General features: G+C 41.7%; 1 protein-coding gene across 1 annotated transcript in view; it reads left to right on the forward strand.

The window, feature by feature from the left end:
* Pcca (propionyl-CoA carboxylase subunit alpha) overlaps positions 1-13,152 on the forward strand; it is a 281,682-nt gene that overhangs the window by 127,698 nt on the left and 140,832 nt on the right. Inside the window, exons 17-18 of the mRNA XM_075950227.1 lie at positions 3,147-3,257; positions 9,829-9,931. Of these exons, the coding sequence (XP_075806342.1) occupies positions 3,147-3,257; positions 9,829-9,931 (214 nt within the window). The remainder of the gene's footprint in view (positions 1-3,146; positions 3,258-9,828; positions 9,932-13,152) is intronic.

Consider the following 13,152-nt stretch of genomic DNA (forward strand, 5'->3'; position numbering starts at 1 on the left):
TTTTAATTTTATTCTCGAAACATTATTTAGTGAAATCTAAGTCTTTTTCATGTTGTATTTATTATACATGTATAAAGGTTTTTAAAAAATTCTTCAAGGAATGGAAGCAGCCTAGATGTCCATCAATAGATATGCATTGTAAGTGTGATTTATAGACACAATAGAATTTTACTCTGCTGAAAAGAAAAATGAAATTATGAAAATTTCAGAAAAGTGGATGGGGTTGGAGAAGAATTATATTAAGCAAGATGACCCAGACTCAGAAAGATACCAACCCTGCCTTCTCGTTCATATGATCATGGCCACCTTAGTTGTGTGTGTGTGTTTATAAATGTGGTGAAGTCAGAAAGGTCATAAAGGCAGTGTAAGATGAGCTTCTGATGTATAGGGGTGCATGAGGGCATATGTGACAGGAAGGACGGAGGGAAGGAGATGGGAGGGGGATCAACCGTGAAGTACTTTGTGTGCCGACTTTAAAATGTTTAAAAAATAGGCTGTAACAAAAAGAAAGGAGATGCCCATTTTTGTGCTTGGCTCTGTTGTTTAATACCCTAAATATAAGTAATCTTTGCCCATAATCCTTTGGGTTACCTCTTCTAACGCCAACACCCCCTTTTCATCTATGAGTACGGAACGAAAGGCCAATGCGTCATTCCCCTGCCGTTTGCATTCATTCCAATACTTTGGATATCAGTATCAGAAAGTAACTTTATCTTGTCCAAATTATAAACTGCATTTTTAAGCCATGTTATGTTATATTTACCGAAGGCAGATTGTGCTGTTTGGGTATTGGCAGGAAGGAAGGCTGAGAAACCTGTACCAGGACTAGGCTGTAAAGAGAAATTCAGTAAAGCTAACAGTGAAATATTACATGTGTGGGCAAATACTTGTTTTATTTTACTAACTGGAACGATAATCGTAGACGTTAGACGCCTCACTAACTCACCTCTATTTCGGCAGCAGGTCGGGGAGGGTGTCTAGTGAATGGGCAAACTAAGTTGTTGATTTTCATGTAAGAACGATTACTTTGCTCTCTTTGAACTAAATCACTGTTGCTCCTTAGTCTTCTGACTTCGGTCCCTCCCTTGGGGAATTATTTCTGGCACACTTTGTGTATTGTAATTCCTGTAGCAGGGTGTGGGGTTGACTTCATTTGCCTATGTCTGCAGCTTCCCCTGCTCTTTTGCTCCTTTCCTGCTGATGGCCCTGGCCAGGCCTTGAGACCCTCTTACCTTCTGCTCTCTCAGACTGGAATGGAATCACTCAGACGGCAGCAGCCTGTCTCTCACAGACGTCCGTCTCCCTTGCTCACAGTGAAGCACGTGTTTTCCTCTTGCCCTCTCCATCTCTGTTACACTGTAGAACATGTCCTTCCTCAACATTAGCCTAGCCTCCCAGTCTGTGACTAAATCCCTTCCTTCCTCTCACGTCCCAGTCCCTTTCTCTACAGACACTGCCAGCCCTTTGCTGTGGACCACAGTCTGGGCGGTTTCCATGGTGCAGTTGTGGACAGTGTGTTTCCCACCTCACTCCTATCCCTGTGTATTCTTTCCCTTGCGATGTGCAAACCTGCCTTTCTCCCTGCTTCTCACCGCCATTCTCATCTCTCTGAAGGACAGTGACCCTTTTCTGTGGCCTCTTGTACCTTGACTGCTGCATTGGGCTGTATTTCCTCCTCCTGGCAGTCTTCTCTACACAAATGCCCACTGGCAACCATTTGCTTTGTGCAACAGTGAAAAGCCTGTTTTATGTGTATGCGTGTTATGCTTGTATGTATGTATGCATACCATGTACGTGTCTTGTGTCCATGATGTTTGGGTATCAGATCCCCTGAACTGGAGTTTTGGGTGATTATGAGCCGCCATATGGGCGCTGGGAACTGAACCTGTGTCCTCTGCAAGAGCAATAAGTGTTCTTAACTACTAAGCCGCCTTTCCAGCCCTGTGAAGATTCTCCAAACAGGTAAATTACTTATAATGTCCAGACCTGAAGTTTCCATCCCCATGTCTTGCTCCGCCTTTGTAGTATGAACTTGCTGTGGTCATTTGTGCACAGGTGTCTCTGTGGCAGCTGAGAGCCGTCCTCCAAACGCGCTTTGGTTCTGTGCACTTGTGATGCAGGTCCAGCTGTTGATCCTCCTTCAGATCACCACCCTTTTCAAGGAGCTTTTAAAATTCTTGCCCCTTTGGCTTGTCTTTTTAATTAAGCGTCTGACAAACGCTGCCTATTTGTAGATAAATGTCAGAGGTTTCACAGACCTTCTGTTACCTCCATAATGAAAGTATTTGTTTAGTAAAAGTCCTTATAAATGTCTAACATGCCTATGCTTCAGGCATGTAGTTGATTTTGGGTATTCTCTGCCTATTAATTTAGAGTCTTTGGGAGTAGTAATGTTCGGCTATGAGCTAAATTGTTGCCTGCAAAGTAGGGTTGGGATAGGGGTACATTTCTCACAGACATGTAATACCAAGGTGATTTATTTTGCAGTCGAATTCTGGAACTTTGTATGAGGGTTTGAGGAAAGTGGAATGATTTAAGAATTGGATTTCATGTGGTTTAGACATACAGTATTTTGAGAATTGGGAACAGAGATGGTAACATGTTTACATAGTTTGGTAATGCCGTCTAGATGAAAGAGATGCATAGAAAAAATGCCTGGAAGGAGATAGTAAGTTGTTAATATTGATTAGCCTATGGGTGGATAGTCATTTTGTCTCCGTATGTGAATCTCATGTTCATGGTAACCTGCTGTAACCAAGGTGTCTAGATATAATGGTATGGATACTATGGAAATAGATGTGGTTTTATGTAATTATTTTGTTGGTTCTTCCAAATAGTGAGATTATTGAAGGAAGTAAGCATGCGCACACAGAGAGACAGATAAGCAGAGTAGGGGTTCATCTACTTCATTTGCATTGCCGAAGTGAGATCGCCTGGCCAGCAAGCTCTAGGGATTCCCCCTGTCTCTGCCTGCCCAACACTGGCATACAGGTGTACACAGCTATCCTCAGCATTTTTTACATGGGAGTGAAACTGAGTTCCTTATGCTTGTATGGCAAGGATTTTATCAATTCCCTCAGTCTGATGAAAATCAGATTGTTAGCTGACTCATTGTTTTCCAATTCTGCCTGAAATTTTGTTTTTAGGTGTTACACACAACATCCCATTGCTTCGCGAGGTGATAGTCAACACACGCTTTGTGAAAGGGGATATCAGCACCAAATTTCTCTCTGATGTGTATCCCGATGGCTTCAAAGGTATGTACATATATGTATGTGCTGAATTATTTAGTTCTCAGGAGTTCATTGAATTATGCCAGGCTATTTTTATTCTTAATTGCTACACACAGTGTTTCTGTTATGAACGAAGGTTCTTTGACTTCTGGTCTACTTAGTGTGTTAGCTCTTTGAATAATTTTGATCATTAACATTCATGATTTTGATTGTGCATGGGTGATTCACAAATGTAACCACTTTCAGCTCTTCTCTTCAAAAACAAACAAACAAAAAGCTGTGTGTGCAGTTTCTGCTCATGTGTGACAGTCTAGGTTCATTCCAGCCATGCTGCATATAGAGGATAGAAGACAGTGTCTCTCAGGTAACAGTTTTAAGTGTAAAAATTGAATGTTTGGATGAAGAAAATGTCCTCGTGTTAAATTTCACACTGACAAGTTGTCAGTGAGTGTTTCCAAGTCACAGAAGAATATTCCATCAAATTGGAGATTGAGAGAGCACCAAAGACCTGGTTAACATCAGTGGGAACCTGTGGGTTTACCTGAGACTTTGTAGTAATACCTAGACAGAAATCTCTAGTGAACTGGGTTTGAAGGCTGATTCTTGGTTTCAAGTGTTTTAGGGACTTGGTATAGATTAGCAGCCTTTGCTGAGCATGTGTGAAGCACTGGACTTTGATTCCTGTTAAATATCAAGTTAAATATAAAACAAAAAGCACATGTTTTAGTATAGAAAGTATACTAACTGTATAGTTATATTTCAGACTACATGTAAATTCAACTCACCTTTATGTAGTTTACTGTTGAATGCGTTTGCAAAATGGTTTTTAGTTCAGACTATATAATAAAATTTTTGTAAATTGAATTGAAAATAGCCAATTTGAATATTCTCTGAATTTTATCTTTAGCATTCTATCATTAAGAGAAATTAAGAATTTCTTTTATTTGTATAAAAGCAATAATAATTCATCAGATTATTTTTCCTACATTTTTGAATTTTCAAAAATACATCTTGGCTGTGATTTAACTGAGTATTATCTCATCTGCTATCTGTTATCCTTAGGTCAGAACAACGTAGGTCATTACTTCCTACTGTTTCCTTAGCAACAACCCACAGGAGACACTACCCAAACACCTGTTTAATCAGTGAAAAGAAACCTGTCCATGGTGTTGATGAGAGGGATACTTTGGATGTTTCAAGTCACCTGTACACATATCTAGATAAACAGCTCACCCTGTTTGGTTCTAATATCTTGTTCTCTTTACTAAAGTTTAGAAGGTGTGGTAAGTTGGGAAGCAGATTTAGAACTTCCATATGGTTCCGTGTCCTCCCAAATAATTCATTTGTGTAGGTGACAAGATAAGCAATAGTGGGCAGAAGGAAAAAGTAGGTAGAAGAAATTTAAGTCAACTCTCAAAAGCAATTTTTATATGTATGTGAGCATTTGTTTATATTCATGTATAGTTATATGTGAGCATAAATGTACATAGGCAAGCAACCTTGATGAGGATACATAGTCTACTTTTAAAATTTTGTAAAATGTTGCAAATTCTTTAGGAGCTATGACCCCCTTCACCTGAGAAGCTGACCTTAGAGCTGAGTACAATTTCCCACGTTTCCTCTGTAGTACGAAACTGTTTATGCAACTCTTCTGCTTGCAACAGAAAGGGCCCTGGCTGTTGACTGTGCTAATCTGCCAGGAGAACCTTTTACAATAACTTAATCTCAACTTTCATTTCTCATGAAGCACAAAGAAGCTATGTGATCACTAAGAGAGGAACTGGCTCTAGAGTTTCTTCCTTTTTGTTAGAGTCTTAAGGTGTGACCCAGACTGGCTTTGAATGTGAGGCCTATGCCTGGCTGTTTCTTTTCTTAAAATCACTTTTTTTTTATTTAAAATGTTTCTCATATAATATATTTTGATCATGTTCATTCTCTTTCCTGAAGTCATTCCAGAAGCCTGCCTCCTTACCTACCCGACTTCATGTTCAGAGAAACATAACCAAAGTCAAATAAAAACAAAGCGAAAAAGACAAAAAACACCAAACCACAACAAAAAACACACAAAAACCATGAAATCCATTTTGTGTTAGACAGGTACTCCTGAGTTTGAGGCCTGTCCTGTAGGGTGGTTGATATGCCCAGTATCACTCCTGCTGTCCCACCTGGTCCTGCAGCTGCTTTTAAAACAGCCGCTCAACGGATTGATATTAATCACAAACCATTTGGTCTGTTGCTCAGGCTTATTACTAACTAGCTCTTACAACTCAAATTAACTCATTTCTGTTCATCTATATTTTGCCACATGGCTTCGTGGTGTTAAACTGTTCTCTAATACAACTTTTTGTTCTGACAGCTTGCTGCCCTGATTCCTCACTTCTTCTCCCTCTATCTCTGCATGGATTTCCTGCCTGGCTTTATCCTGCCTTGCTATAGGCCAAATCAGTTTCTTTTTTAACCAATGGTTATAAAACCTATTCACAGCACACAGAGGGGTTATCCCACAGCATGCTCCATTGGAGAAAACTGATCTGTTTTTCTCCCTCTTCATGCACCTATCAATTGCAAACAGCGTCTTGGTTAGGGGTAGGACTCTGTTCTGACTTCTCCATGCTCTGATTTTGTCTAGCTTGAATTTTGTGGGTCCTGTGCATGGTGTCACAGCCTCTGTGACTTCATATGTACATTAGTCCCTTTTTCTTCATGTGTGGGATGGAGTGCAGGGCCTTGTACATGACAGGCCAGAAGAGGGAGCCTGGATCTCCAGCCCAATGATGGGGTTCCTTTTCTTTTTCTTTCTTTCTTTCTTTCTTTCTTTCTTTCTTTCTTTCTTTCTTTCTTTCTTTTGTGACAGGGTTTTCAATTACAGCTTGAGTATTCATTGAGTTGGGCTGGGATATCACAGACTTTTCAATGACATATCATCAGATGACCTCTATGGACTTTCAATGAATACAGCTTTTTGGACGTTCCCAACATCTCCTTTATAGCAGGCTTTCTTGGACTGCCAGTTCATAAATCATGAAACTTATTATTAGTTATGAATGCTCGGTCTTTTCTTACGCTTGTCTCACTAGCTCTTATAACTTAAATTAACCTGTTTCTAATTAATCTGTGTTTTACCTTGGAGCTTTTTATATTTTTTTCATTCTGTTTGTCCTACTCCATGTCTGGCTGCCTGGGGACTGCCTGACTGGCTGACTGGTCCTGGGTGTCTCCCTTACTTTCTCCTCTCCTCTCCTCTCCTCTCCTCTCCTCTCCTCTCCTCTCCTCTCCTCTCCTCTCCTCTCCTCTCCTCTCCTCTCCTCTCTTCTCCCCTCTTCCCCTCCCCTCCCTTCTTCTCTCCTCTCCTCCCCTCCCATACCCTCCTCTCTTCCCCTTATTCTCTCTTCCCACCAGCCCCTACTATCACTCTACTGCCTAGCTATTGGCTGTTCAGCTTTTTATTAGACCAATCAGTTACCTTAGGCAGGCAAAGCAATGCATCTTTACATCATTAAGAATGCAGCATAAACAAATGTACCTCACCTGTACATAGTTATATGTATTCCACAACACTCCCTCCCATTTTATTCCCTGAGGTTGTTTTCATGCCAGATTTTCCTTCTCTGAGTGGCCACCATCTCCTGTTCCCCAGTAGCCCCCCTTCCTGAGCAAACTTTAGCTGTGTTAAGCCATCATCTTTGACTGTTTGATGTATGTGCCCGAGAGACAGCAGGAAGTGGTAAGTGAAGCAAGCCCAGGGCCATCTCAATATGTTTGGGCCGGGTCGCTCTTCCCCATTGGGGTTCCCCATCTGTTTCCCATCTGGCCTGAGCTCCTCGGCACTGTTCATAGGGAAGTGCCTGTCTCTACGACTGCATTAAATTTTCTATTATATGTGTTTATTTGTAACAAAGGGCACTTTTACAAAAGGTTCTTAGATTTGAACTTTGAAATTATTGAATCTAAAATTTAAAAATAGGATATGTAAGACTTGTTAACTTTTTGAATTTGAATGTTGAAAAGCAAATTTTCTTTGTTTCAAAGCTAAAGGAAAAAATGAAGAAGCTGTTTTAAGAACTCTAATCTCAGTTCACCAGACATGATCATTTTCTGTCTATTTCTCTAGTACCTTGTTATACTTTAACTTTAAGCCCCTTTAAAAACAGTATTAGAATTGCCTATTTTCCTTTGGGACATATGAAGTATGCACGTGTGTTATCATATTCTCTCCCTTGTGTGCTGCTGAGGATAGATTTCATAATCTGCTCCTGGGATTACCCAAGACCTCTGAGAACCATTAGTCCTCTCATGCTCCAAGGAGCTTAGTGTATCTACTGATCTTCGTGTGTTCCTGAGGAGTTGGAACCCACTCACTGGTTTGTTTGCAATTAACTACAGTGTAGACAAGGGAACAATGACATCATCATGTATTCTGTGTCCTGGGGTCTGAAGCCATTAGTAGATCCCAGGAAAAAAAATGTAGAAATACTTCACCTTGAAAACGAGGGCCAATACAAAGCAAATAGGAACATTTCTCTGGTCTTGCTGACCGACCGACACAGGGCTCCGAGGCCCCAGGTAATCCCTGAGCCACACTTGAAGAATTCTTCTGGGTGTTTGTCCTGGGAAGTCTGAGTCTCTCTTCTGTGATCCACCTCGTATAGAATATTTGGTTGTGGATTATGTGGGTCTTATCTTCCCTGCTCCAGTGACAGGAGACAATCAGGGATGTGCCATGGCCCACGGGTTGTGGTTATGAGGTCAATGAGGGGTGTCTCTGAAATCCTAGAATCAGGTGTGGGCTCCCATGTTGTGTTACGGTACATTCAGTCTGGTATTTGTCCCAAAGAGGGATGTATTGCTTGGATTTTCCTTATCCTTCTATTTTGGCTACAGATCTTGAAAAATATTTATATTTAAATTCTTAGTATTTTTAGTTTATTTTGAATGAGTTTTAGAAATAATGTTCAAATCATTTTATTTCTTCCAAGTAAATGTGTGCGCCTACTGGATATCCTTAGCTCAGAACTCCAGTTGTACACACTGCACCACGTGATTGTCTGCTGTCACGTGACTAGCAGCAGACTTGTGGACGCTTCAGCTCTCAAGTGGCCTGCTAATTACAGACCTTGTAGTTTGTGACTTTGCTTTGATGCCCATTGATTCTTGAACAATTCTGCCGGTTTAGCCAGTTACCTGCTGCAAGGCAGTCAGGTGTGTGAAGCCTGCCAGGGGCTGGACCACTGCTGCCTAGAACAAATGAATTTCGGTGTTGAGAGAAACTGAGGGAGAGAGAAATTTGTTGATTTATTTATTGATCGATCAGTTGGTTGATCTGCCTTCAAGTTCTGACTACATACATAGGGACAGGAGAAGCAAACCTCTATTTCCTTTGAGTCCTTCATGCTAGAGAAACATGGCCTTGTCCCTGATTGGCATCTATCTGCATCTGCAGAGGTCGGATCATTGGCCTCTTACCCTCACTGTCCTTAGAAGTGAACTTATGGATGGGAGCAATGACAAGGATCAGCTGTGAGGAGCTGGTGTGCTTCCTAGAGATCTCCTTGGGCCTGGCTTTCCCATTTCTTGTTTTGTTCTGCATACCTATTTAAATCTCTTTCCTGGGGCTGGAGAGATGTTTGGAAGTTAAAAGCACTTGCTTTCCTGCCAGAGGACCCAAGTTCAGTTCTTACCACTTCCTATCAGTGGCTTATAGTTGTCTATACCTCCAGCTTCAGGGAACCCAACACCTCTGGCCTCCACGGGCATCTGCATTCATGTGCACATGCTCACATGCAGATAAACTCCTACATATAATTTAAAATAAAAAAAATAAGAGTTTTGAACTGTTGGACTTGGGTCCTGGGAACCAGACTCTCAAGAGCCATGTATGAATACCAGCTCAATTCTGAGCCAGCTCGAATATATTGGTTTTATTATTTTAATGGTGCTTATATCTAAACAGTCAAGTTTCTTTCTCTAAAAGAGTCAGTAAACATTAATACTTTCATGTACTTCAGAGCTCAGACGAAAGGGCTGGTGGTAAGGTACAGGGGAGGGAATCAACCATATATCAACCCATCTTTCCGCTAGCTGCTGCAGAGAGATTCAGTTCACCTTCACCACCTGTGCCCTCAACACTTCATTGTTCACATTGCAGAGAAGCCAGACTATACATTTTGGGATTGTCTACTCATAGCTTTTAGGATAAAAGGCATTGGTACTCAGTCACAGCTTTAGAAAACTCAGTCATTTCTTGTTCTCCAGTATACATGAATAAGGTTGAAATATAGTTGCTTAGACAAGAAGCTTCCACCGAAATTTAAGTCATGGTTTTGTGTAAAAATAAGCTTTAGATGCTAATTGGAAATTTGCTTTCAAGAATGTCAGTATTCTGGTATTTGTAAATCTGTGAACAGAGAATTTTGGCTGGAAATGAATAACTTTAAAAACAAACCAAAGTCCCTGTCCCTATGTTAGGCAGTGAGCTTCGAGTGAGCAGAGTCCATTTTAGATGCCTGGTAAAGTCCCTGTCTGATTGACTAGTGACTGTAAGAGGAAGTGCAGATGTTGACATTACAGATGTGACTGATGGCTTGATTTCCTACAGGACACATATTAACACAGAGCGAGAGAAACCAGTTATTGGCCATAGCGTCATCGTTGTTTGTGGCATCCCAGTTACGAGCACGGCACTTTCAAGAGCATTCAAGGTACGAAGTGAAGGGTCAGAAAATACTCATGATTGTCTTGTCTGCACAGAAACATGCCAGCAAAAGCACTGTCTGATCTTGGCTCTTGATCCTCTCAGGGTCTTTGGGGAAAATTATCGTAAACTCACTGTTTAATGTGGTGCTGCGGAGTGCTTTAGTCTAACTTCCTTCCTCCCTCCCTCCCTCCCTCCCTCCCTCCCTCCCTCCCTCCCTCCCTCCCTCCCTTCCTTCCTTCCTTCCTAACATGGAAGAGAGTATCTTAGCTGTCTAATTTAGACATCAGTAGAGATAAGACACCATGCTGATATTTGATGGGAATTTTATTCAGCTTAGCATGCACTGGTTTTTTCTAGTTTATTAATTTTCTAGTCTTGAAAAATGTTCACCATACAGCATGAGGAACCAATCCGAGTGTTTAAAAGACAAATGTCAGATATCGGAAGCTGAAAGGTGAGATGGTTGTCTGTAATCCAAGGATAACTTCTAACTCTCTGGTGACCCGGTGACAAGGGAAACACACCTTTACCAGAATAAGAACAAAATTTTCAAGGGCAATGTTTGTTTTTCAGGGATGATGTCACTGATCATAGAGTTGTGCTTGCTAGAGTAACCCTTTAAGGAAGTCCGTTGTGTTGCTCAAACTGAGTTATTTTACTTTCTTCTTGCTTTTCTGCAAGAGGAACAATGAGAGAGTGGGCTGATTGTGGAAGGCTACCAGATAGCTCTGCTCAGTACCGGTCAGGATCACATTGCCTCTGAGGAAGTAGACAAGATCACAGTTGTGTGTGGTTGCATCTTAGTACTTAATGTGGTCCATTTAGGCTGCTTCTTCAGAGGAAGTGCTAGAAGCTCCGTGCACAGTCTTTTCTTTTTGGGAGTAATGAATGATTCAATAACTATCTGGAGAGGTGTGTGGCCATGGTTCAGCAAACTACAGAAGATTGACAGAAGAGGGGGAGTGGTCAGCAGAGCCATGACACTGACGCCTGCAGTCCAGGATGGCAGTCAGGAGCCACGTGTGCTCTTCCGATTAAACCTAAAACCCAGCTTCTCCATCACCCTGGCCATATTTTAAGTGCTCAGTAGCCACATGTGGTGCGAGGCTATGGGCTCTGCGAACTCAATGGTCCTTTTCATCTTGGCAGCCCCGCTCCACTGGGGTCCATGGGCCCGCGCCGCTCTAGCGGGGTGTGTGTGTGTGTGTGTGCGCGTGCGCACGCGCGCGCTCAGGAGAGAATCTCAACCCCTTGTTATTTGTGGCTACTTCTTGAATGACTGTGATATTTCTGCCCTCATTCTCTTCTTATTTGGCTTGCTGTTGCCTCAGAAATCCCAAGTTGTTAAAGGTGAAACGATGTGGCCTTTAGGAGATGTGCTGGCTTTTATTTAAAGGGAATAAATATGCTCATTTATTCTGGGTCAGACTCTGAAGAGGACTTAAAGTAAGAAAAGTGAAAATTGGGTTAATCCCACACTTCGTTAACAGTCACTTTAAACTTTGCAGGGCTTTACCTGGGGGAGGCATTTGCATAATAATTAGTCATTCTAGTAATACTGGAAGGGCAGCTTCCTGTGCTTTGTTTTCTTGCTTTAAACCCAGGGCCTGGGCTGCATTTCCAGAGCTTAATCTTTTTTGATTAAAAAATCCACAGTATTATATTATGATTATTTACTAGCTATTCTTTGGGAAAACTTGTTATGTTTTAGAGGTCTTTAAACATCTGCAATTTATGATAGTATAAGGAGCCCATCAAATCAATTCTCGGCTTCCACCGTCACAGAAAAAGTGCCCCATCATTTCCTCTCTATCTGTCATTTCCCGCCGGCCCAGTTGTTAACATTTTAAGGGAAATTTCCACACACAAACAGACAAATTTTACTTGTATACTTCAGCCAAATGCTGCTTCTGTGTAGCTTAACCCTCTTGAGACAGATGCACCAAGTGTTTGTCAGAAAGCTCTGTCACCTCACCTCGCTTTGGCACTGCCTTCAGGGACCATCTTCCTTTGTGTTTGACTTCTCCAGAATTTCTACCCCAAACTAAATTTGTTCATCGTTACCTTTGTAACTTTACATGTCATATTGTGGAACTCATTGTCTGGTGGGAATAATTATATTAGTGAAATACAGAGATCAGAGTTCAGTTATGCAGAGCATTGTGCACAGCTATGTGGCAGGTGATTGTTCCTTTCAAATGAGTTGATTTTCTGTGGCCACTTCTTAGGCCATAATGCTCTAAACCAGCACCACCAGTAGCAATAGAGGCGCTAAGTTGCATTTGCATGTCTGCTATGGAGAGACCTGATGCCTCCCTTCCCAGCCTGGCTTCTGAGGCTGTTTTTATGATTGGCTTGGGAACGGAGTGGCATGTCACCGTCCAGGTGTGGCTCCACCATGCTGTGTTTTCACTTCCAAACCGGTAGCTCACAGCCCTTCCTCTGGCTTGCTTGTTTTGGCTGCTGATCTTATTTTCCCAATTTCTCTGTGGTTTTTACTCTTTCATCATTTATGACTTGGAAAAAGACATTACTATGTAGCATAGTATTTAGATAGTAAAGTGATAGGGGGAGTTTCAGGGAAAAAAAGAAAAGTTAATGTCAGAAACAATAGTACGCTTCTTGGGACGCCTATAAGTGTGCAAAACACAACTTTTTACATGCGTGCATACTGACTTACTGTGTAGTTACACTCCTTCGCAATCCTTAACCCTCTGGGGCTTCGGGGTGTCAGTCACTCAGAGCAGAGGCCTGGAGTACTGTCCCTAGCTCCAAAATAAAGTTAAAAATAAAAACACTTTAATACAGACGTGAATATTAACTCTGTTAAAGGAACACATTCTCTTATGTGAATCTGAAATGATTTTACTGCATTGTGGGTTTGGTGTGGTAATTTGTTGTACTAACGATCCTAGAGAAGCTAAATAAGAAGGTGAATCCAAAGACAAACATATAGGCATCCTCCTGAATATTAACCTTCATCAGGCGATGAAAGGAGACAGAGACAGAGACCCACATTGGAGCACCGGACAGAAATCTCAAGGTCCAAATCAGGAGCAGAAGGAGAGAGAGCACGAGCAAGGAACTCAGGACCGCGAGGGGTGCACCCACACACTGAGACAATGGGGATGTTCTATCGGGAACTCACCAAGGCCAGGTGGCCTGGGTCCGAAAAAGCATGGGATAAAACCGGACTCGCTAAACATAGCGGACAATGAGGACTAC

This window comes from Microtus pennsylvanicus, chromosome 15, assembly GCF_037038515.1.
Source record: "Microtus pennsylvanicus isolate mMicPen1 chromosome 15, mMicPen1.hap1, whole genome shotgun sequence".
Lineage (NCBI taxonomy): Eukaryota > Metazoa > Chordata > Mammalia > Rodentia > Cricetidae > Microtus > Microtus pennsylvanicus.